This window comes from Tachypleus tridentatus, chromosome 5 (assembly GCF_004210375.1).
Source record: "Tachypleus tridentatus isolate NWPU-2018 chromosome 5, ASM421037v1, whole genome shotgun sequence".
NCBI lineage: Eukaryota > Metazoa > Arthropoda > Merostomata > Xiphosura > Limulidae > Tachypleus > Tachypleus tridentatus.
The window spans coordinates 35355306-35382796 of record NC_134829.1 but is presented as its reverse complement, the minus strand read 5'-3'; the positions used below and the strand labels follow the sequence as shown (position 1 = coordinate 35382796).

General features: G+C 35.3%; 1 protein-coding gene and 1 long non-coding RNA gene across 8 annotated transcripts in view; one reads left to right on the top strand and one right to left on the bottom strand.

Annotated features, from left to right (window-relative positions):
- The window catches only part of MESR6 (misexpression suppressor of ras 6), a 426053-nt gene that overhangs the window by 199857 nt on the left and 198705 nt on the right, over positions 1-27491 (bottom strand). For all 7 annotated transcript variants that reach the window (XM_076502108.1, XM_076502111.1, XM_076502110.1 and 4 more), the window contains one exon: positions 5877-6885. In XM_076502108.1, coding sequence (XP_076358223.1) covers positions 5877-6885 — 1009 coding nt within the window. The remainder of the gene's footprint in view (positions 1-5876; positions 6886-27491) is intronic.
- On the top strand, positions 541-27232 carry LOC143250928 (uncharacterized). The gene is made up of 2 exons (XR_013028439.1): positions 541-1013; positions 26165-27232. It is a non-coding gene; the product is annotated as an uncharacterized LOC143250928 (long non-coding RNA).

Sequence of the window (27491 nt, the reverse complement as noted above, 5' to 3'; positions counted from 1 at the left end):
ACAAGGGCAGATAGATGATAAAGGCAGTTGCTTGTCTGCGTTGGCTGTGGAAAGACTGAGCGATTCGAGCAGAATTTTTATTATTTTTTCTTAACAGTTTTAGTCTTTAATGCTGTAAGGTGCGGTGGTTTGGGATGTCATTCTTGGCACATAAGGAGAATAAACATTGTATCACGAACTCTGAACTACAGCCTTACTGTGGATAAGAACTGGGAAGCCATGGAGGTTCGGCTTAGTGTTCGCTGTGCGAACGCGTCTTGTCGCAAAAGAGGAAAGCCCGGTTTCTTTTGGCAATGCAGCAGCGTTCCAGAAACACATGACGTAAGCACATATTTGTCCATTTTAAAAAAGAAGCTTACTTAATAATAACTTTTAACTTTAAAACTTCTCAAAGTCTCCAAGATAAACGACAACGACTGAAGTGACACTTCCTTTCATAGCACTAAGTGAACAGTAGCAGTAGTTGAACAGTTTATCTTGACAAATTAAAAGATTTAACCCAAGCAAGAAAAGTAAACTATGGAGGTATGTGAAAAAAAAAAACTTTGCAGAAAACCAGATTTGTCATTCAGTTGAAAGATTGTTTAAAATCAAATAATTTAGCCCTAAAAACTTGTGCAATCCCCCGCTAAACATCCCAATCTTCGCTCAAGCAAGAAAAAAGGGTTAGTGGAGTCGAACCGAAGAGTTCAAATGGAGATATTAATTGGGTTCTCGAGAGCGAGGTATGGAGCTCTTACAGAGTAGTTTTAAACGTAGGAACTTCATACCATGCTCGCGATGATTCCAAGTCCACACCATCAAGGCTAGTCCTGACGTAACATACCAAATATCCATCCCAACGACGAGTACAGTTAGGCCTAACTCGATTACTTTTCACGTCGTTTAGTAGCATACGTTAACGATAATTTTCTTTAAATAATTATTAGTAATAGCCTGTAATTACACAGTTACAGAATGATATAACCAACCAGTACGGTAGAGGACGAAGAACCAATAACACTGAAGTAAAGGTAAGAAAGATGGCTTACATTTGTTGAATAAAAATGCAAAATGTCTTCAGTTAAAATATTATAATTTATAGTTGGATATTAAGTTGATTTGCACTTCTATACTTCACTCTACAAGAAAAATAATGCAATTTCTGATTTAAAAAAAAGAGAGAGTTATAAACCGTATTGTTCCAACGTTTCGTAAACGTTTCGTCGACATTATACAGGCTCACATAATTATCTTAACTATTTTTAACATAGAAAATACAGAAACATATTTGGGGTTTATCTTCGTCAAATAAAGTTCTTATATAATTTAGTTGGTGTTTCTAATTACGCTTTGTCCTAATGCTAGTGAAGTCTCCAATGTATTGTTGGATCGGTGTATATTTGAACCACTTAGCAATAGTATTTCTTTAAAAGTATGAAGTGTAAAATATGTACCTCAAAATAAAATATCTAAAAATTATAAGCACCGTTAATATTTTTATGCCAAGAGAGGAAGAGCATTAACATGAGTGCTATTTTTGTGTTCCAAAGGATAATTTTTCCCTCGCTCGTTGTCGAATTGAGCTTACAGGTTTCATATTCGTCACACGGTTTGCTACAGAAATAATTATATTTGTGCTTAGCTAAACGAAGTTGACGTTCTAATTCGTACAGAGCTTTTTTACATTAAAACTATAAATCCACGTTTGTAAACTTAGACTGGACGTTTTAGTTACTATTAAATCTGTATGCTGTAGGTTTCTTTACGGAAATGTAATACATACATGCAAACATACAAGTAAAACACTGGAATTTCAGTCTGTTTTCGTTTTATCAATTTCTTCTACGGGTTTCGTGACTTTGAGGGTCGGTCACTCTTCAGGTAATAGTTTTACTGGGAATTTTTCCTTTTCTATCAGTCTTAGTTTTCACAGTTTCCACTAACTTCACACAATAAATTTCTTCTACTCACTTATTACTACCATGAAGAGTAGTGACTTTTTAAGCAATGAAACCGGTAGAAGCAATGGATGAAATAAAAGGAAAATTACGATATTTCAGTGTTTTATTATTTGTACCCACAGGTGTATTTTGTTAATATTTTGGAGGAGCACGAAGTACTGTATAATTCAATGTATTATAAGTAATACATACGTCTAGTAGTGGAATACTTACAGAAGTTCGATAAATAATAAATAAATCTTGTCATGGAAAAGTTTTTACGTACAGATGTACGATTCGTTACTTGTATCAAGAAGTGACATTATTACACATGTAAAAGGAGAATACGCAATGAATAAATTAATATATGAAGTAGAATAATTACAAAAATAGAAGGAAAATGCATAATAAATCGTATGAGTGCAATGAATACAAATATAAAAGTGCAACAATAACAAATACACGAATTGCACTAATTAAAAATGGGTAGAATCTGCCTTTTCTGTTAATATCTGCAATATGAGTTGCATAGAAAATAGTACAATGGTTTGGTTTGTTTGGAACTATGCACAACGCTACACAATGGGCTATCTGTGCTCTGCCCACCACAGGTATCGAAACCCGGTTTTTAGTGGTGTGAATTCGCAGACATACCTCTGTGCCTCTTGGAGGGCCAATAGTACAATGAACGAGGTTGGTATTCTGAATATCTAATAAGGTTTGATTTTACTTTCGAAAAACTGGAAAATGAAATCACTTCAAACAATACTTTCGAACAAAGTAGAATTTTTGTTATCAAACATGGGTATGACTTTAGTTATCACAAGCAGTCTAGTTGTTTGTTAGACTTCGGATATTCAAACAAAACAAACACTGTTTGTGATAGAATTCTTAAACTTTCATCTGGTATACTAGACAGAAGACAGCTGATCACCTGTATTAATCGCCAACTCTTAGGCTACTCTTTTCTGACTAAACAGTGGAACATTATTGTCACCCTTATAACGTACTGACTCTGAAAGTACGGAACGTGTTTTTGTTGTGTTTTTTTTTAAATAAGAAGACAAAAACTACTGGCCCAAACTCAGCCCTATTAGCTTGCTGAGACTGGCCATTATATGCTGTTCGCAAGTTTCTTAAAGTAAATGGAATATCCAACAGAATGAGAAACTCGTCTCACAAATATAGAAACGCACTTTCATTTCTTATGATACAAAATACATAAACAAAAATATAGGCTTAAGTTTTACAATATTTCGTTTAACTATATAAACTAAAGTATTAGTCAGGTAGAAACGTTTAGTTTTTATATCTATCAATTTTATATAAAAAAAAACTCGTTAAAGAATAACTAGAACACATCAATTATAGAAGGAACAAGGCTTAAAGTTGTGGGTACGGCACCTACACTTTGGCTGGCATGTTTCACCTCCCGCGAGCGGACATGTCGGGTTGCATGTCAGCGCACGCCGACGGTCAAATTGTCGGAGTTTTTATTTTGTGATTCAACAAGCACTAGGGATAATTGGAATTCCTATTTTTTGTTTCAGCTAGCAACACGGTTATCAGATATTTTTATTTCAGCTAGCGGCACGGTTATCAGATATTTTTTTGTTTCAGCTAGCGGCACGGTTATCAGATATTTTTTATTTCAGCTAGCGGAACGGACGGTTATCAGATATTTTTTTATTTCAGCTAGCAACACGGTTATCAGATATTTTTTGTTTCATCTAGCAGCCTGGTTATCAGATATTTTTTGTTTCCTCTAGCAGCCTGGTTATCAGATATTTATTTAATTCATTTATTCATCTAGCGGCCTGGTTATCAGGGTCATTATTTTATGATTCAACTGCCGCTCAGGTTATCAGGTTTCTTATTTTATGGTTCAAATAACGGCTAGGTTATCAGGATTTTTATATTATGATTAATTTAATTTTTGATCCAGAGTATTATTTTCTCCGTATCAATACTTTCATTATTTCGATTTGAGAAACTAACTTTTAAGTTTCCTAGCAATTCTTGAATCTTCTCAAAGCCAAAACATAACTATCTACTATTTGGTTTGCAATTTAGAAATATTCTGTATCTGTCACATAATTTAGGTATAAACGTTCAATACAGTTAAATTCGGCAAGTTCGTTTTCTTAGTAAAGTATCATAGCGTTTTTTTTTTCGTGCTGGGAAACGTAATAACTGACATTTATTCAGCTTCGATAAAGGAGACAAGATTTAAATCAAAGTAATTGCACACGTACGGAAGAAGAAAAAGTGCATACCCCTAAAGCGTTATCGAACAAGTTTTTTTACGAAAGCTCAAAATAGAATCCTGCTGGACCTATTACACAGGAATGTTGAGGTATGGTGCTGCCATCTGCCACTTATCAAGGGACAACTTAACAACGTTTTCTTTCTTTTTTCCAGAGAGAGTACGTTCCGTAGAACAGGCCTTGATCTCTGTCCTTCCTTCCCATGAGACGTTCACTATAAAAACAACTCCCACCACCAAACTATACAATTATCTTCACGTCTCATTCTGCCTCCTTTGCCCCTTCTTCGTACGCAGTTTCTATCTCTTTTCTATTTTTAATTTTTTCGGCGAGGGTAGTTTTGGCCTATATAGGTTTAGTGAACCGAACCTCTTAAAGTCTGAACGAGGTAGGACAAATGTAGAGGGCACCCAAGCAAAGAATTACGAGTTAAGGAAAATCATGTAAAGTTAAAACTCCCTTGATTGTTGATAAACTGGAAAATATGTGGAAAATAAATAACGAATTAAAAAATAGAACTTTTTTTAAAAAATTGGCATGAGATACAGAAGCGACCTCTCCTGTTGCTTGCTACAAAGTTACATGTAAATACCACAGCGACCTCTCCTGTTGCTTGCTACAAAGTTACAAATAAATACCACAGCAACATCGAGGAAGGGGCAGCGAAGAACATGAATTATAACGTTTACTTGAGACTGAGAGGATTTCATGTTGGACGCCGTAGAGAAACGCTCAAACCAGAAACTGGTCACGGTTAGTTTCGTTAAGTCGACTCTTTTTTTAAAAGACTGGACTATTTCTACTATAGGATATGAGTTCCGAATTTTATCTATATAAGCCCTGATGTTTACTGTTGAACCACCATAAAGGCATACAAAGCTATAAATATCCAGGCGGTTTTACGCTTGCAACATTTCACGATAATTCATGCATCTTCCACTATACTGTGTAGATAGACAGGCAGGCGTTAGTTTGATATCGAGGCAATGTATCTATTTGTCTGAATTAAATTTTATTCAGAAACACTTATGAGATCTATCACGTCTAACTTAAAAAGGGGAACCAAGTAGAGGTTTAATAACTTATTTTCACTAAGTGAATTTCTTCATGTAATATATGGCTTCCTCACAATTCAAAAACAACAACAATAATTTGCTCTATCATTAGACTGAGCTCCGCAGTTTCGTAAAATGATAGGTTTGTTATAGTGATTGCCACAAAATGATATTTCTATATATCGTCTTACAGAGAAAGAGGCAGACCTTGAGTAACTAAAACTCTCAAATTCTCAGCGTTTGTATTCTAGCATTGTTATTAAAATAAGAGAAATAAAATTGTATTTACAATACCAGTTTTCTGAAGTTGGCATCGATCCAGAGCAGAGCACAGAAAATTTTCTAGAATGATAAATTAAGCCCATGACCAATCAGAGGATTTTTCTGGAATGCCGAAGAGAGTAAATAATGCATTTTAGTGCAAGGTAACAAAATAAATTATATTTGCTAAATTGTTGATTTGTTCCATCCTTTCCTATTTTTATGGTAATCGCTGCCAATCACGAACACTTATCAGCAACGTTTCAAAAACTGAGACCTCTGGTGATGCTTACCTAACTGAGGTATATTCGAGTGTTACTTGAATTTCTCTTTAGTCAAATGAGAAGTTTGGACTAGCTTATGTTTCTTACCTGTACATTACTAGTTGCAGGCTTTTCAAACTGATAGAGTCGTTTTAATTTTTCAAACTGGAATTCCGTAAACATAAGTTTGAAAGGGTTTTGGGTAGAATAGAAATCTAAATCAATGTCTAAAACATGACCGAACCCGGACTCCATGTTTCTATGTGGCATTTGTCCTTTTATTAGATTGTCTTCAACTTTGCTATAAGGACCTACTTTTGATTCTCTAAATGATAAGAAACTTGCCCTAGATTTGGTATTCTCAATCGGGTCGGCCGGGTTATGATGTCGATCAATTTCCCCTTTTGTTATACAGTGCTCGTGCACCAATTCTTGGGATTTCAACGATGATTCAGTTTTTCTGCTATTTGTTTCCACTTCACTTTTTAACCCGTCTACTGCGCCTTTTTGGACATGAGGAATAGTGTCTGGCAGGCTGTGTTTTGTGCTCGAAAGCTGAGCGACAGAAACGACTTGCGGTTGAACAGAAGCACACGAGGCTGTAGCGCTTGTTTGTTCTAGAGTCTGTAAGAAAGTCTGTGACATACCGTTGTTCTCCTTGCTACTGCTTATTATAGGGGCAGGTTGAAAACCAACAGAATGTTTCTTATTTTCCCGGGAACAAGTTCCTGGATTTTGCCCCGGTATTTCAAACTGAATGGGATACTCTGCCTCAGTCCCCTGTTGGGAAGGGGACTCAAGATTCTCCAAACCTTCTCTGGAGTATTTTGCTTGATCCGTAATATGGCCATGTGAAGCCCCTGGGGTACGGGGTGCGAGTGACCTCGGTTCAGAAGTTGTTTGACGAGTTAACTTTTTGCGTGACTCTTCGTTCGTGCCGGAGGATAGCAAGTTGGTAAGATCTGTGTGAATGGCCGTCAAAACATCGTGTCCAGTGTTTCGCCCTTCGGTACCGCCAACGGTACACACTCCAAGGGTGATCTCCCGAGGTCTCTCCAGATCTGTTGCCGGAGCGTAAAGGAGCTCGCTCACGAAGTACGGCTCTGTGCACGTTAACCTAGGGAAATAAGAAGTGGACATATTAGAGCCAGGTGCAGTGTATGTTACTGTTATTAAAAATACGAACGATGGGAATATTTAACAAATCACAAAAACATCGCACACCTGCTTTTAAAGGCATGGCGGAAATCGTCACGTGCACAGCTTTGACCACAAACTGACCACCAGCTGTTACTTCACCTCGTTATTAATCGTGAATATTCAATACTTGCTATGATATCAATCATATAAAACTTGAAACTAGTAAGATATACCAACAGAAGTTCCCCTAAGAATTTGTTAGCTTACACTTTTTCTTTATCTTTCCTTGAAGCACAAAAAATAAACCAATTAAACAGAAGTAAAATATTGTCCAAAATGTGTGTGATCAGCAGCATTACATCTTGAACTTTGACACTTCAATAATCTTAACTATAACCTCACACAATTCTGATGCTAAGCTGATAAGTTAATAACAGATGTACGTTTCTCTGTTTTAAGTGCAACGATAGACAATGGGCTATCTGAGCTTCGCCCACTGCAGAGCTTTATAAGCCTTAAGCCTACTACTGAACCCCGGGAGAATTATATTTGAAAAGCAAGTTATTAACAATGTACTAGGTTAAAAGAAGAGTAGGGTCTGTTTTGAAGATAAGCGCAAAGCTACACAAAACAAAGGACTATCTGTGCTCTGCTACCACGGGTATCGAAACTCGGTTTATGGCGTTGTAAGTCCGTAGACTTATCGCTGTGACACTGGAGGGCATAAGAGTTGGAAATCATTAGAACGATAAATGTCTAAAGTTATTAATATATACCTAAACAGAATTCAAGGAAGGTGACTTCATACAAAACAATAAACTTCAATTATATGAGTATGTTGTATGCTTTTATCAGGAAGTTAGGATTAATTGACGTTAAGCCTAGATTTAGGTAAAAAACCCGAGTTTTTTTTATGGGATTAAGAGTTGTTGAGCCGAGGTTTAGATAAAGATATTTATGAGTTTCTTATAGGATTACGTGACATTCAACCCCGATTTATATAGAATGCAGGAAACCTATCAATAAGTTAGAATTAAGTGACCTAGTATCCAGATTAGATAAAGATAAGGAAAAATGGATTAATATGGTAAGGTTCATGTATTAAAGTATGAATACATATTGGTATGACTTGTATTAACAGTTTACGTTATGGTAAGATTATTATTATTATTATTATGCCACTCGATTCCATGAAGGAACATAGGATCGCAATCGCTTGCGGATTCATTAACAGGCTGGTTTTTTTAAGTGAGCAGATTGTTAGCCTATTGCACAACCCCCAACCAGGAGGAGAAACCTGAGCCGTCCCTAATTTTGCAGTGTAAGACTAGAGGGAAGGCAGCTAGTCATCACCACCCACCGCCAACTCTTGGGCTACTCTTGTACCAACGAATAGTGGGATTGACTGTAACATTATAACGCACCCACGGCTGAAAGGGCGAGCATGTTTAGCGCGACTGGGATGCGAACCCGTGGATTACGAGTCGCACGCCTAACGCGCTCGGCCATGCCGGGCACCTATGGTAAGATTAGGTTAAGAATTGAGTGGCAACAAAAGATCATCTGAACACAAGTTTGTGGAATCTTGAAAAGTCTAGAAATAGGTTTAGCATTCACAGATTCCTGATATGAATGATCATATGATGTAATTTTTGCCATATGCGATATTCACTCTCAATTTTCTTTGTTGTTAAGCGCAGAGCTATACAATGGGCTACCTCTGCTGTGCCCATCTAGTACATCGAAACTCCGATTTTAGCGTTATAAGTATTCAGACTTACCGCTGAAGTAGGAGTACAGTAAACGGGAATGAACCATACTGTTCTAAGCAGTTCTTTTAAAACAACCATTTAATACTGAAATTATGTTTTAAAATTAAGTATGTTAGAAGGTCGAGTACGTGTGAAATCAAACTTGGTTGAAGTAATAAATAACAAAGTGTAATTTTGTCTTCGTTACTTTACACGACGCTAAGTAAACTTCCTTTAGTTATACAAAGAAATTACTTTCAACGACCGTCTTAATAACCCTAAGAGTTCCTGACACTGCGCATCGTGTTTGATAACATCAGAAGTTATTTTTGGACGTTTTTATTTCAACACAGACTCTTATTGTACTTTATCAAAGAATTACATGATTTAAATGCCTTTCATAGCAGTGTCATTCCCACAAATACGAGAGCTAGGCCTATAACACGGTAGTTTGTAAACGCCATTCTGAAAATGGAAAACGAGGCCTAGAGAGACCACACCAGAATTCCAAGCGAACCAAGCAAGGAAAATTAGCAGTCTTATGGTACTTCATTCAATGTTCTACCCACCTAATTTAGTTAGTTATTGAAGTATATATGTAGATAGATGCCATTTGCACTGTGTCTACCGGGAATATCAGGTCCCGATTTTCGGTGTTATATACTTTCAAACTTACCGTTTAGCCACCGGGAGCGCAGAGTTTGTTGTTGTTTTAATAAAAATTCTACACAACGAGCCACGCCCACTACAAACTTACTGTTGACCCACCAGGGGTCAGAAGGCAAAGACTTAGAACGTAAATCAAGATTCAGATAAAGTTAAATAATCATCTATGTAGAGTTTTCTAACGTGTTTTAGACTGATAACAAATACCTGTAGCAACGCCTGTAAATGTTCTACACTTTCAAATGCTCTACTATTATAGTGAACGAACAATAACTCATGAAAAACTAGCAGTCATCTCTAATTATTATTTTTTTTTTAATAGAATATGTCTCGGCTTTAAACGTCTTTATTGAGAACAAAGGTAAAAGGAAGGTTTAATCTACATGAGAAATAAGACGGTTGGGATTTGACGTACAACTGCAATCATGATAGCTTTATTACGAATGAAGGCCAGATAGAACGTGCTATTAATATGTCTGCAACATTACATCTCTTTGAGAGGGAAAGACCGGGAAACGAGTGTGTAGCGTTTTAGGAAAACAAAAGTCGACTCGTGTCATGGGACCTGGTTGCTTATTAAGGAAAGTGTAGCGCGGAATACAAGAGCCGGTTATGGAAAATAGAATTGTTATCTTTTAAAACCTGTCATTTATATCTGTCGTAAATAGTTACTTCTGCATGCTTGCCATTCTTCAATGTGCATTTCTAGTCCATGTTTACACGATGCTATGTATAAAGTTAGGCTTAGTTTAGTGGGTATTTCATAGATACTAAATTCCAAGCACGCAGACCATCATGGTATTAGTCATTCCTTCATTTTAGCGTGTATATTAGAGAAAGAAAGAAATTATTTGATAATAGGCAGACCACCTCCCAATTTTGTATATATTTATAAGCCCACCAACCTAATTACGTATGCTTAATTACTAAGCACTGCATTTTCCAAGACTGTTCTCGATGTCACATAATAAATGATGGGCAGAACTTTATTAAAAGCCATTTTCTTTTCTCCAAGAAAACATTTCGAAACTTAAGACTGAAGAGCCATTTAGTCTTGCATTACAAGTTCCTCTAAAACAACTACTGGATGACACACCTTATTTACAAATAAGGAAGAGACAGCTAATAACTGAAGACTTTCGATAGATATAAATATGATAAAATCTAATGATTAATTACAGTATTCATATATTATTCAAGGACAAAAACTACGTGTTTATTTTTGAATTCGTAAATAATATTAAATGAGTTTTCAGGTAATACAGTTGTGTAAGTACAATACATGTGTATATATATATCTAAATGTTACACTTTCTGGGCATTTCCGATAAAGAAAACATGTTTTCAGTGATTGGACAATTTCTGTGGAATGTGACTACGTAACACGTTTAAATTAAGATCATTTCTTTCTTTATCATAGTCGAAACTACAGTTGAAGGTTACTGGCTTTTGTCCCCCGCTGGTACAGCGGTAAGTCTAGGGATTTACAACGCTAAAATCAGGAGTTTGATTCCCCTCCGTGGACTCAGCAGATAGCCCGATGCGGCTTTGCTATAAGAAAAAACACACACTGACCTTTCTTGCACGTGTTGTCAATTATTATATTTTCAAAACGTCCTAATTTCAAAATTAATACTGCATGTTAATCGGGAAAATTAGTATTAGCTCAAAATGTTTACATTGTAATACATTTTACATGAGCGAGCTTGCAAAGCCTTTTGAAGGGAAGGATTAAGATAGACATCTCATAATAACAGTATGAAATGTATTATAATCACATCTGTGAAGGTTTTCACTTATTAAACGTGGATTTCTTTGATATCATAAGTCTATATGTTAGAACAGCACATCTTTATTCCTTATATAGACACTCAAGACCATTAAAACGATTTTTAGATTTCACTATTACGAGTTTGTCTCTTAACCGATCGTGGAAACATCATCTTAAGTCTTATAAATGGATGAACGCTCTTTATATAAATTTAATTTAAATACAGGTTTCTGCTTTTAATTAAACCAGAAACCTGTATCTTGAACTCTTGCATCTAACTAACAAAGCTATTACTGTGTGGTTGGTGGAAACCTGATAACAAACAGTTAAGTCACACAAGAACACGTTCTGGACGGTTATAAAACCTGAAATTAGAGATCATGAAAATGGGACATGCCTGAGCTAAGTCTGACATGAAGCTTTCATACCACACAGCAAAAAAAATTTGTGAAACCGGTAAACGCGTATAAAATAAAATGAATACATTAGGTTTAACGCTTATAGACAAAATAACGTATAATGAACAAATATTTCTTTTTAATGATGTAGTCAATGGAAAACATGAATACTGAATATCAAATTCATTGCTCATGATGTTACATTAACGTGATTTGATAGGAAATTACATTCATCCATTTGGAAAGACGCAGTCTTATGTAACTAACCACAGCTACCACATGGAATACTGGAAAGGTGTTACTTACCACCAAAATTATTTTCAATAATTTAACCGATTTGGTTTCAACAATATAACAAACTGGCGCACGAAAAGTAAAATTTCCGACTCTGTTTACAGTTTAACTGTACTCAATTTCAGAATACGTTGTCGGAGCACAATAATATAAGGTGTGTAAAAACAGGCTTATTTGAATCCACAACAACAAATTTTGGAGATGAACAGTCTGTTTCTAGTAAAGCACAAAGCTACACGAATAACGGCTATCTGTGCTCTGCCCACCAGCCGTATCGAAACCCGATTTCTAGCGTTGTGAGTTCGCTGTGACACTGGGGGGCTTAGAGATGAAGGTTTCGGGAACTGAGATCCAGATGTAAAGAATAAACATGTCATATACAAATGGAAAAGTCGAGTCAAACACTTTAAATTATCAATCGTATAGAAAATAACTGTTATAATTAATAGAGGAATTCATTTGCTTAAGCAAGCAGGCTTAAATGGTGTTCTTTCAAAGGTTCAACAGTGGCATGAACCAGTATTTTTCCTTAACCTGTTGACTGCCAAGCTCAAAATACAACTCAAATGCTTCTTCATTTTGTAACCTTTTTCGTGACGCCATTTTGCATCGAAAGTGAAACAATTTGTAAGTAGGTGAAATGCATGTATGGTGCTGACATTTAGCGTTGAAGTTAGGTATTATTGAGAACGAATTAACTCGTTCGTGGCACAGTGTTACCGATCGGATTGGACGAGTTATCTCGTCTATGGCTTGTTTGTTTGTTTGTTTTGGAATTTCGCACAAAGCTACTCAAGGGCTATCTGTGCTAGCCGTCCCTAATTTAGCAGTGTAAGACTAGAGGGAAGGCAGCTAGTCATCACCACCCACCGCCAACTCTTGGGCTACTCTTTTACCAACGAATAGTGGGATTGACCGTCACATTATAACGCCCCCACGGCTGGGAGGGCGAGCATGTTTGACGCGATTCGGGCGCGAACCCGCGACCCTCAGATTACGAAGTGCACGCCTTAACGCGCTAGGCCATGCCAGGCTCGTCTATGGCACTGAACAGGTTAATCATTATAAATATGAAATCAATGTTCTATACACATCCCTATCGGTAAACACAGCATATATAGCCTGGCGTAGTTTTACCATAAAATAAAAACACACACACACACACACACACGTTCTGTTCATATATCTATACATAAAGACTTGTTAATATGTTTGCCTTATCATCTATTTATCAATAATTTACAGCATAAATTAGCAAATGCTGTTACTTTATCAAAAATTTGATAGTTTATCCTGTAAGTTGTGTAGACGTTTAAACTTCTAATTCTTGATACTTGATACATTTGATCATCACTTAATTAGGATTTTTTTTTTATTGTTAGCTAGAAGTGGAAACAAAAACAACAGAGGAAGTGGCGAAAAAGTAAAGTTATAAAGTGTTTATCAGAAACAGACGAGCTTGGAAAATATAACAAGGTTTAAGAAAAATCTAATGATTTTGAAGTGTTTTTTTTCGTTACTTATTTAACAAAATCGTAATAACGACGAAACCATACGGTCGCGTTAACTTGGTCGTGCTTGTCACTATCTTGTAACTGCGTGAGCAAAGCCATAAAAAAAAAACCGTCTTACGTGCTTCATTTACTTCCCCCTTTTCATAATAAAATCATGTTTTGTATATTACAAAACACAAGCCTGATGCAGAACACAGGTTCAGTACAAATTAATTGACAGTTCCCACGTCACTTAATCTCTCTCATACAAGGCACAGGTCGGAGTACTGAGTGATTTACTGAGTAATAAAGAAACTGCTGTTTTTTCCACTAGGGCGAATTGTTTTCTTCTTTTCTTTTCTGGGTTACATCAGGAATTATGATCTCAATTAATATGGCCTTCATATAATGGTAAATATGTTGAACGTAATATTACAGATAAGTATTCATTTTGTTATATAAATATTCAAGAAGTTATAATTTAGAATAACTGTTCGTATGTTTAGATGGGTTAGCTGTAAGGGGTTGTGTAATAAGCGCAGAAGCTGAAACCGTGCATACTACTGAAGCAAAAGTGGCCAACAAATTATAGGTATAATATAAATTAACGATGATATACAAAAATAATTCTAGCGTAATGTGCATACGTTTGACTGCAAGTACACAGTGCTTAATAATATTAATTTTAATGTACGACACATGTACAGTATGAACTAATGCATATTTCATATCGACAAAACCAAGGAAATAAAATGCTGTCTTTTTAAATACGAAACACGTGTGTCTTGATGTCTGTTTCAAATCCTTATTTATACAATATGTAGATTTTAAGGGAAATATCAGAAACGTTCTTGGTCACGTGATCAGAAAGGATCAATAACAGACGCTCAACTACGTCAAAGTCTATTCCTAATAGCAGTGGAATTAATTACTTATAGAAACTTGTATATTTTCTGTTCTGCAGATAGCACGTACTGTTCTCCAGGACCAAATTACAGCTTGACTTTAGTTCAAGTGAACTGAAGTAATACTGACGAGAGTTTTTTTTACAAAGAATTACACACAGTCAAGCACCGTCCGCTGTTAAGTCAATAATGTAAAACAGAGCATCACAGTAACTGTATAAGTGTAACACTACACACTGAAAACACATGTAAAAAAAAGGAAAAACAACAACTCATCATTATAATTAGGACGTTAAATGCATAAATCTATTTATTTTGAAGTGTAGTTCTTTAATGTACATCGTGAATACATGTATCTAAGTTTATGCACTTAATTTAATGTGCAGAACTGTTGTACAAATTACTTTGAATGTTCTAAGTCTCAACAAGTTGTACTTGGTTTATAATAATAAACGTTTATTCTGTGTATATACTACCTTAATCGGAGTTTTACTCTTAAACTCTATCGTAATTATTTTGTGTACAGATAATACATTTACAACATGTTTCATTTTCTGCTTAACATTCACAGTGCATTGATCAATATACACCCCAAGAAACTTTTTCCCGACTAATAATATTAATTGCACGTTATTCACATAGATTAAGCAGAACGATGCAGTTTTCAATTTGAAACTGACCCACAATAAATAGTAACTGTACGTGATTCAAATAGACTCAGCAGCATGGCCCAGCTTTCAATTTGAAACTGACCCATAATAAATAATAACAGCTGTATGTAATTCACAGAACCTTATAAGAATGACCCAACATTTTATTTAAAAGTGACCCATAACAAATAATAATAACTGTATTTAATTCATATAGACTCAGCAGAATGACACAGCTTTCAATTTGAAATTGATCCATAGGAAATAATAATAACTGTATTTAATTCATATAGACTCAGCAGGATGACACAGCTTTCAATTTGAAACTGATCCATAGGAAATAATAATAACTGTATTTAATTCATATAGACTCAGCAGGATGACACAGCTTTCAATTTGAAACTGATCCATAGGAAATAATAATAACTGTATTTAATTCATACAGACTCAGCAGGATGACACAGCTTTCAATTTGAAACTGACCCATAACAAATAATAGTAACTGTAAGTAATGCACATAAAATCAGCAGAATAACCTAACTCTCAATCTGAATTTTGCTTGAAACAAACAATAATATTAATTGTACGTTAGTCACGTGCACTCAGTAGAATGACTGACCCAACTTTCAATTTGAAGCTGATCCATGACAAATAACAGCTCTATACCACTGACATATATTCAACAGAATAACCCAGCTTACAACTCCAAACTGATCCACAACAAATAAAAAGTATCTTACGATAGAAACAATTAACAAAATTGTCATTTTAAAGTCACGGCGCAATATTCAAAACCTAGACATTACCAAGACATCAATTCATCAGATTGAAAAAATTAAAATATTTTTGAAAAAACTAAAAACAGTTGAAAATGTTTTTATTATAAAATTCATTCTGCTAATGCTTTGTTTGTTCTATATAGTTCTACCTAGGTAGGCAAGCTTTCATTTTGTTATTGATTTGAACATACTATAAAACAGTTTTCAAAATTTTAAATTCTAAAAATCTTCCCTCAATTTTTTTCGTATGTAAAACGCCTCATTTTTAATTTTAAAATCATGCAATACACACAGATTACACGTGGCATGTGATGGTTTGGTGGTTAAAGAGCTCCAGTGACAACTGGGGGGGGACACAAAATCTGTGGCCGAATATACCCACCCTTTCAGCGTTGGGGACGTAATAATTTAACAGTCAATCCCACTTTTACATGGCAAAAAGTAGCTTAAAATGTAGCAGAGGGTGGTATTAACAAGCTTCCTTTCTTCTAATTGGTCACTACAAAATTAGGGACAGCTAGAGAAGATAGGTTCGAAGAGCTTTGCGCGAAATTCAACAAACAAAATACTATTCGGTTTTAATGATACTATGAAAGCGTATAAAATAAAACAAACAGCAAAGCACATGTAGCAATAACATAAAAAGGACTAGCCTTTTCTAGTATGATCCAGTTCGGGAACTGCGTCTTCCAAAAATAACCTACCTGCTTTCAAACAAGGGTGATAGTGTAACTTTGAATGGTTGTATAAATTGATAATACACAGAGAGAATAATCGTTTCTAAGGTGATATTCAAAGGGCTGTAACTAGTAAATACACAACTGCAATGTTAACACTAGTTGAAATACGATAACATCTGGTCGAAATTGTTACATTATAACCATGGATAACGTGTTTCAAAATGTGCACTGACTTCAGTCGTGGACACCAACAACAGGTGCAACACGAAACTTAGTTACGTGTGGAATAACATAAGAGAGTAGCCATTACAAGCTATTCATTTCTTGTGGAAAGGAAATATTGTGCACGTAACAAAAACAAACTTAGAAACACCATCGAAAGACGGTTTGACCACACGAGTCAATGTAAGTCCTCTCATCAATTGGACAGCTCGGCAGTTGCACACACTAAAGTCTCACGTCCAACTTTAAGACGTTCCATCAGAAGGTGAACCGTATGCCTTAGGCAAACTTGGTATGTTCAAGACATTTGAAAGCAAGATAAAATTTAGTTTACCATATTTGAAATATGGTAAGAACTAGTCCTAAATATAATTCTAAACGCAGAGAAAAGGTTTCATATATAGTTTCACATTAAGACTGAATAAACATACCTCTAGAAAACGAGTCTAAACTACACAGCTACCTTCTTTCCAGTAGTCTATGTTCTCGCAGTTCATATTTCAATTTTGTTGGTCACGTGAGCTAACATCTATTTTAAAGGTGTTATCTTGGCTGTCTCATATAAACAGAAAAGGATCTTTATAAAGGACTACATTTGTGAGTGACGTACTCTCTGCTTCTCTAATTCATCTCTTTTTTTCATAGTCCCAGCTTTATTAGTATTTCTTATCGGTTAATTGCTACCACCTCGGTAAGAAATGTGAAATTATGAAAAGTCGATTACCAAATAATTAGAAAAGTATTAAAAGCAAAAATTTCTTCACGAACATTTTAGTAAATAATAAATATACATTAATGAAGTCATCAATTCAACAACTTATGGATTTACAACTTGCACAAAAACGTGAGAGTTTGTTCACTTTCAACAACATCGTGAAAAATCCTCTAAGAAACAGAGCCTTAGAAGAGAGTAGAAACAGGAAATATGACTTTCAAAACGTCGTCTACCGGTTTAAACGAAAAACATGATTCAGATATTCAAAAAAGTTGTCTAACGCTGAAACGAGTTTTAGACACTATGTGTGTGTGTATATATATTTATGTATATTTAAAATTTAAATTAACAGGACCAACACCCCGGATTAAAATGATAAATTTCCTGTATTTAAATCAGGCAATATTTAAGTGTCGCCATATGAAATCATCAATATTTACAGCTATTTTGAAGTACAGAAGTTTACGTATGTTTTTTGTGATATTCATTAGTATACCAATCCTCGCTCCTTTCAATTCCTACTCAGGAATTTCGTCATCAAGCCACCAGAAGATTTTATCGTCAAGTAACTAGATTTTATTCTCAAGTCACTTGAGTATTTATAACAAGCTCCACAGAGACGATGACTGTAAGCTGGTTCAACAAAAAACAATAGTCTCTAGCTGGGACAGCGGAAAGTCTTCGGATTTATAACGCCAAAATCAGGAGCTCCATTCCTTTCGGTGGACACAGCAGATACCCCCATGGGGTTTTGCTATAATAAAACACAGAATATATAAAATATAAAAGTTACCCAATCAGAATGAATAACTTCAGTTTGGTTTGTTTTTGAATTTCGTGCAAAGCTACACGAGTCGAGTGCCTTAATCACCTGGGCAATATGTTCAATTACCCATTTCTGTTTATAGACTGACTGAAAGATTTGAATTAGCTCTGTAAGTTTAAAACGCTTCAAGTATTATTCAAATGTATTATTCAAAGTATAAAAGAGCTGAAGAAATAAACGAATTTATCTTATACTCGCAGTAATAATAGTTTCACTGGAAACTTTATATACACAAAGCACAATAAAACACTAATGATATTTTATAATTATGAAAACAATTTCTATTGCTGTAACTATATCATTTATCACATATTTTCAACCTTAATTAGCTCTGTTATTGTAGGCCCGACATGGCCAGGTGGTTAAGGCACTCGACTCATAATCCGAGGGTCGCGGGTTCGAATCCCCCTCACACCAAACATGCTCGCCATTTCAGCCATGGGGGCGTTATAATGTAACGATCAATCCCACTATTCGTTGGTAAAAAGAGTGGCCCTAGAGTTGTCGGTGGTGGTGATAACTAGCTGCCTTCCCTCTAGTCTTAGACTGCTAAATTAGGGACAGCTGGCGCAGATAGCCCTCGAGTAACTTTGCACGAAATTAAAAAAGAAACAAATCGTTATGGTATTATAATTTCACAAAGGCTGTTATGGTAGTTTTCAGTACCCCACCTATATTTTTTTCTTTAATATGCTTTTCTTTTTGTTGTCGTTGAGTGATATAGCGGTTTTAAATTTCTTACACCATTTTTTGTATGTTTGTTTCTGCGGAAAACTGCACAACAAACTCCGGATTTTATCGCGTTAAATTTTCAAACTAACCCCCGAATCACCGGAGAATTTTTCATTCCACGTGTATTTATAACTTTGTACAGTTTGTAATCCATAAACAAATGTGTCACAATCCTTATTTTATAAGCTTCAACAAATAATTGTAAATTTCCATAAAGATCCGTCAGTAGCTCAGTTTTTCAGCTAATAATTTCAAACTCCCATAAAGAATAAATGTATATTGCAATTTATATTTCTTGAGGAAATGTTTATTACAGTTCGCACTTCTTGAAAATAATGCACATCTTATATTTTACAAGAAATGTCCATTTTCTTAGAAAATGTACACTACATTTATATTACAACAAGAAATGCAATCTATAATTCATGTTTCCAGAAGCAATGGACATTACAGTTCACGTTTCTATGTTGAAGTGCTGTACAGTTGCTATTTCTACGTAGAAATGTACAACAGAGTTAATATTTCTGCGTAGAAGTGAACAACAGAGTTAATATTTCTATGTTGAAGTGAACAACAGAGTTAATATTTCTAGACTGAAGTGTACAATACAGTTAATATTTCTAGGTTGAAGTGCACAATGGAGTTGCTATTTCTAGGTTGAAGTGTATAATAGAGTTTATATTTCTACTTAAAGGGGAATGATACACTCAATAATTTTAGTTAAAAGCACACAGTAATGTTTATAAGATGTCTAATACAGTGTATATTTCGAGAAATAAACGTAATTTCAACTTGTGCAGTCTGATGTGCACACATTTTAACCATTGGCTCAAGTTGCACTTTGAGTACATTACTCCTTTATCGTTATTACAGGGACCATATAATACACATATTACCATACAGTTTCAACGAGGCTTATCGAAGTTAATTCTAAAAGTTCAGTTGTGGTTGGATAGAATGAAGTATTGTTTTCTTATGTCTATGTAAATTTTTGAAAGGCTATTTGGTTCCACATTAGCATACAACTTTCAAAGGGAAATTCCCTCTTTACTTAGGTGTTATTAGTCAAATAGGAAATGTATGCATATTTAAGATTATTGAGCTACTTAAAAAACAAACTTGGGATTCCCGAAGAAATTTTTCAACAGCTAATTACCTAGGAAACTATATTTATGTTTTATGGCGAAAGTGTACCAAATTTAGCGAGTGATTTTGTTCGAAAAACATGAACCTTTTGCGTATATATTTTCCAGATAATACACACTTCTTAAAGCATTGCTTACGAAACCAATAAATACAGTTAATATAAGTGTATGAAGGTAACCATGTGAGATGTAGCGTATTATTATTTGTGGACCAAATTACACAAGGCAATTGTCTCGATCCACTGATCACGATTAGGAGGATGGGGGAAGAGGGAAGGAAGAACTGAGATTCTGCTTGTAGATTGATGAGAAAAAAGGATATACGGACACTTTTAAAATAAACGCCCTATTACTACAGCCTATCATTTCTTTAAGGTTTCACTGGACAAGCACCGAAGCGTAAGGAAAATAATAACCAAGACAGCAGCTCTAGGTACAGAACTGTCCAGAAAAGTTTTCTGATTAAATACACTTTCCACCAATCTTATATAACAAAACAAAACAAAAACGGATCTGTGAAATAGCTGCCCGAATCAACTAACTTTCTGTTAGTGGATTTCTTTCTTTGTTTTTTTCAGTATATAATATTAGCACGTGAACGACAACATTGTAGAACATAACAATTACGTCAGGGCCGAAATTAGGGTTAATTACGCTCCTGTACTGGAAATGCCATACTCATGTGTACATAGTTTAAATATGTCTCAGATTCTTGCGTAGGAGAGAATATTGTGCTAATACAGTAGTAACTATAAAAACACGATTAGTAAGTATAGAGATGTGTATTACGTAGGATCTTATGATGCTCTATGTTTGGATTTAGTTCGTGCATACAGAAAAGTATACAAATAAATTAGTAAGACAAGAGAAGAAATGCGGAAGTCTGTTGGCCAGGTCTTAAATTAGTGTAATACATTTCTTATCTTGGGTAAATATAGACAGACGCCAGTGAACGTTTCTGCCTAGGTTTACAAATTGGTGACACATTTAAACAAATTTAGTCAAACCACACATTTAACAACAATAAAAAATTTGATTCATCAGTTTCATTTTATAAACATTTACTGAGAAAGCTTAGCTAGCTTAAGAGTTGTAGATACTGTAAGAAGTATGAACGAAATTCATGGCGGTTTTGGGTCGCTACACGTACACGTTAGTCTGCAAAATATATTTCTTTGTTATCGTTGCCTGTTAATCAGAAATGGGTTCTCGTGTTTCATATGTAGAAACATTGAATTTTTCTGGGTGTGTATGTTTTCTTATAGCAAAGCCACGTTGGGCTATCTGCTGTGCCCACCAAGGGGAATCGAACCCCTGATTTTAGTGTTGTAAATCCGTCGAATTTTTCTGGTGTGGGAAAATTTGGCGACTTCGTTTGATATTTGATAACTATATTTTATTATTATTTACCCAACTCTTGGTGTCGTTCGACTCCTGGTTGATGGCCTGCAAGGTACAGGCCTTTTGACGACAAACTGAACGTAATGTTAACCCCAAAGATTTCCATATAAAGATCGCAAACCCATACAAAACTCAAGTTTTACCGCGATGTTATTTTCAGATATAACTGATTGTGTCATATACTGATAGTTACTTGTATATTTCAATTGAACAACATCGTTCTTATGTGTCCTGTGAAATGGACTATTTACAGACGTGTGTCGAGGTTATACGCCTATACGGCGTAAACAACATTTCGCGCTGTTTGTCACGCAGCTTTCAGTATTGTTTCACATTTATACAGTATACAAGATCGTCAACAGATGTATTTTGAGGTTATACGCTATATGTAACTAATACTGAGGCTATACCGACTCCATAAATATTCGTACTCTTATACAGGTAGCCGTTGACACTTAATAGTAAACTTCTGATTAGAGCAAGCTACCGACTTAGAGCAAAGCAAACCTTGGTAACGCACGTAGTTGTTTAAATATATTTTTCTCACTTGACGATTAAATAACATTGTCATTAGTTGGGTATCTTCACCGTGAAGAACACTTTTGCTCCATAAACCCAATAATATTTCAACAGGTTTAACCCTCTTAAAAGGTTTAGATTAATCTTAGATCCATATACCAAGGTGACAATGCAAAACAACTTATATAATAATAGTATAATAATAAAATTAGACATTTTCAACATTCTAACCAATACGATTAATGAAAGTAGCATTAAAGAAATAATAAAGCGTGTATCTCATTTTATACAGAACACATAAACTTAGTTGTTAGCTTCAAGTACTGTAGCAGATTTAATGTTAGTTTACAAGCTAAACTTTACCCGTCCTGCTCAAATACTAAGGAAAGCCTATTGAATGGCTCCGACAATGTAATTTTAGAGGAACCAGACATCTGAGATAAACTGTTACAACACCTGCTACAAGTTAGGTGTGGAATCAAGTAACAGGATATTACCAATGTACTGGAAAGTAATAAAAAGGAAATGTGTTTGTGTGTGTGTGTGTTGTTTTTTAGCAAAGCCACATCGGGCTATCTGCTCAGCCCATCGAGGGAAATCGAACCCCTGATTTTAGCGTTGTAAATCCGGAGACATACCGCTGTACTAGCGGGGGGCTAAAAGGAAATGAAAGAAATTGTTGAATCGTACAACAAATAGCTTGAGTATTGGTATTGGTACTCTAATTAAAATATAAGAATGTTAAATATTAGAGGAAAGTATTAAACATACCGGAATAGTTGTCTAACACAACTAATCTGATTTTAACAACACACGTGAAACAGGAAAAAGGAAGTAATAAATAAGATTAGATATGTAAAAATCTGAAAAGTAATCGGGAAAAAAAAGGTACACAGAGCTCAGTGCCAATAATATGATTTAGCAAAGGAAGTTACAACATGATAAATAAAGCAAATAGCAGAAACCAGCAAAATTTAACTAATGACGTAATGTTATACCACATATAGACTGTTATCAAGCTAGCATTAACCATATGTCATAAGACATTAAGTCAACCCCAATCACGGCCAATGCAATATAACGGTTTATTATTACCTTAAACAATTTCAAAAGAAGTTCAAGTGTAGACGAGAGGGCTGTTAAAAGGGCGTAATACTCTGTGAAACCCTGTAATCCATATGGAATAGTATAATATTGTTGAATTATCCACAGAATTAAACGAAATTTGCATTTATGATACGATAGGAGAAATCCCGTTTGTGTAAACATCTGGAATATCTTGTACCGAATAATAAAGGTTGATCTGTCTAATATCCTGTGAACATTGTAACATAATTTGGTATACTCGTATGTATTTGGAATCATTTAACACCTGTGGAAGGAATTAATTACAGATGTGTGTTGAAGTTGCACAACATATATAGCTGTTCGTATTGTTTGTCACGTAGCTGTTGCTACTGTTTCTCATTTAACTGTATAAGAAATTGTTTACAGGCATGTATATATCATTGATTAATGCCCCAAAATCTTCATTATAGGCATAAAACATCATGTGACGATGAATCAGTAACAATTCTCATCAAAATCTTATTAAAGACAGAACAAGTAGTAACAAATTTTGCTAACATTTTACTGAAGACACAAAGACAGCAATAACAACTGTTATCAAAAATTTGACTGAAGACATAGAACAAGTAACAACAATTCTTGCCAACATTTTACTGAAGACATACATGATAGCAATAACGATTGTTGTCAATATTTTACTGAAGACATAGAACAAGTAACAACAATTCTTGCCAACATTTTACTGAAGACATACATGATAGCAATAACGATTGTTGCCAACATCTTACTGAAAACATGGAACAAGTAACAACAATTCTTGCCAACATTTTACTGAAAACATGGAACAAGTAACAACAATTCTTGCCAACATTTTACTGAAGACATACATGATAGCAATAACGATTGTTTCCAACATTTTACTGAAAACATGGAACAAGTAACAACAATTCTTGCCAACATTTTACTGAAGACATACATGACAGCAATAACGATTGTTTCCAACATTTTACTGAAAACATAGAACAAGTAACAACAATTCTTGCCAACATTTTACTGAAGGTTTGGAATTTGAGAATAAGTAAAAACATTCTTGTCAACATTTACTCAAGACATGGAACAGAACAAATAGCATAAACTACTTTTGAGGCTTCTCTGTGAATAACTAAATAGAAGGAAATGTAGTATTCTAATATTAGCTAAGCTCACATATCTTTGACAAAAATAGTAACAATACACAGTATCAGAGTACAAGTTGAGAATGAGTGAAAATATTCTGCCATACAACCTAAAAAAACAGCTAACAACAGCATTCAGGGAAAAGTTATAAATGTTAATTTTGATATCATAAACAGTATCAATACATACAAAACTGGTAACACGAACGACATACCAAAATGAATAGCTAATCATATTCACTGGCGAATGATATTAAAGCATTTTTCTCTAACAGGCAAAGCGATTGGATTACAAAAGTTGATGCTGAAACCTTTTCACCAATCGAATCAAAACATATAAGAACTAGCTGGGATCAGTCCGGCATTGCTTGATATATATATATATATATATATATATATTATGTTATGTTTCTATTTTTTCCAGTAAAAAGCAGATTTCGAAATGCAGTCGGGAATTTTGTTTTACTGAAACAGATTATGTTTAATCACCCAATCATGGGCTAACGTGAATGAACAACTCAATTTTCGGTAAGTGGACGGAATGAAATGTGCAATGAATACGTTCACAATTCAACGACAGCTAAACCTCCTCAATTTCCCCTCAGTGGCACAGCAGTATGTCTGCGGGCTTACAACGCTATAATCCGGGTTTCAATACCCGTGGTGGGCACAGCACAGATAACCCATTGTGTAGCTTGGTGCTTAATTACAAACAAACAAAGATGACAGGAGGGTAATTATAGATAATTTACGGTGCTAATAGTGTATCACGAGACTTGAACAATGATATGGGACACAGTATAACTATATATAATCACAATATCCATATACGTTTAACGTGCGTTATAATACTTTGTCTGGAATATAGGTCATGTTGTAATACACCAGTACGAATATAATTAGTCTTACGCGTACAGAATGCCGTAACAAACCACGACAAGAGAGCGAAAAGCTTTGACGACTCCACGGAAGGACTGTTATGATGATCTCCCTCTTGCCAATCACTTTCTCTCGTCTCTTTCTGGGTACTAGGCCCAGGGGAAATTTTTTACCTCCTCTCTCTCTCCACGGAGGGTCTTACCGTTAATTACTGTGCAGAACTGAAGCCATTTGTAATTAATGTTAGTAAACTGACCTGTTCATTTCTCACAACTTTATATATTCCCTAATTTACTGTTAGGGGTCTTATGCTTTGTTGTTGTTGTTGTTTTTCAACAACTGTTAATAAAATACTACTTTGCTTTAAAGTGATACTAATGTTACGAAATATATGTACACAAACTTTGTTTTGAGTGAAACTGTTTCTTCCCTACATATAAATACAGGGTGTTCGGAAAGTCACTGCGCAGGTTTGTCTGTTAATAAATATATAAGTGCACAATGACTTTCCGAACACCCTGTACAAAAAAGGAACTCGTAAACCCGTTATAAGTACGTTTCTTATACTCACACCGGAATTAAAAAGTGATAGTAATTCTTTACTTTGTGACCCCTGGTGGCTCAACGGTATATTTAAAACTAAAAAATTTCGTACCCATGACGGGAAAAGAACAAATAGCCCATTGTGTAGCTTTGTGCTTAACAACAAATAAAAATATTTCGTTCATATAAATATATGTATATAAACAGATTTCTGATACAAGTGACAACAACTTTAACTAGTAATTTTATTCTAAAATATTATTTTTATCTTCCCAAAATACGAGACTGTAAAACTACAGATATTCCAAAAGCTGTACGGCAGAAAACACCCACACAGACAGCAAGCTTTTCTGTAGAGATATATACTAGTCACAAACATTTAGAGACAGTACAGTTTGTTTAAACGTGTATTTTAGTTTATCGTTTGTGTTTTTTTTTCTAATTTAATATACTTACTGTAGAGGCTTACACTAATCCAGTCACCAAGAGAAGTGATCCAAGGTCTGCAAAAAGTTAGTTTTAGTTGATTTGGGTATGGTGTTTAATGCTGAGATAATACTATGTTTATGAAAGTTTTTGCTGAATTTGATTTGTGTGTGTGTGTGTGTGTTTGAAACGTGCTCAAGAGTCTAACATTGTTACAGGTGGAATGCATCCAAGCCGAGGTGGAAAAGGTCATAAGGGTGTCACAATCTGTTGTTAGTGGGTTATGGAACAGATACCTGCACACAGAAGGATACACAAGAAAGATAGATAAAGGTCGCTGAAGGATTACAGGTGCAGTAAACGACCGATATCTGCGGAAGTTTGCTCTTAAAAACTAGGGGGCACTAGATACGAGTCTCGGCTAGCCACTGGAGTGCGTGTATCGTGTCTAACGGTCAGGAACAGGTTTTTAAGCGGATGGGTTATGTTACAGAATACCAGTTAGAGCCCCTGCACTAAATCCAAAGCATCGATCAACGTTTGCCCAAAAGCATGTCACCCGGACCCTGTACTGTTTGCCGATGAGAACATGTTCTGTGTATCGACGTGTGAAGGTCTGGAGAAGTGAAGCTCAGTGATATTCGGTCTGTAACGTTGTCCACCATGATGGTCTTGGGTGATATCTGCATGTTGTGGATGGAGGACCCCTAACAGCCAGACGTTACGCGGATGAGACCCTGATACCTACAGTTCTCCCTTTTGCTGGTGTGTCGGACAGGAGTTCATGTAACATCGGTCCTCATGCTGGTGTGTCGGACAGGAGTTCATGTAACATCGGTCCTCATGCTGGTGTGTCGGACAGGAGTTCATGTATCATCGGTCCTCATGCTGGTGTGTCGGACAGGAGTTCATGTATCATCGGTCCTCATGCTGGTGTGTCGGACAGGAGTTCATGTATCATCGGTCCTCATACCGTCAGAACAACGCACCATCTATTTCAGGATGAAAGAACAGAAATATTGGACTGACCTGGTAAGTCACCGGACTTGAATCAGAAGATTGTTCGCGTGCTGTGTGTTGGGGAGAGCAGTTGAGAGACAGACTACCTGCTGCTTCGTAAGCCATCCAAACTGTCATCAGCAGTGTGGGAAACAAGTGAACAGAAGTCACAGACAACACTTACCTAAGACTCAAAAGTTTGTTTATCTCAGTGAGTTATTTTGTATTTCATATTTGCTTGGTGTTGTTTACATGTGGTATTTATAATAAACAATACTCAACGTTTCGATGTTTTTTGTTCAACTTTTGAAAAACAAACAAACCTCGTTATTGTTTAATTTTTGTGAGTAGTACATATATAATACATAAACATACGAAAAATGTATATACATACACAAACACGTATTATATATATAGCCGATCATTCACGAAGTTCTTTATCAATAACCTGAAATATAAAACAGCTGAATCGTCAACCAGGAACTACACAGTCCACAGAGAAGTCTGTGAAACTGATAAATACAAACAAATGGACAAACGTTATGA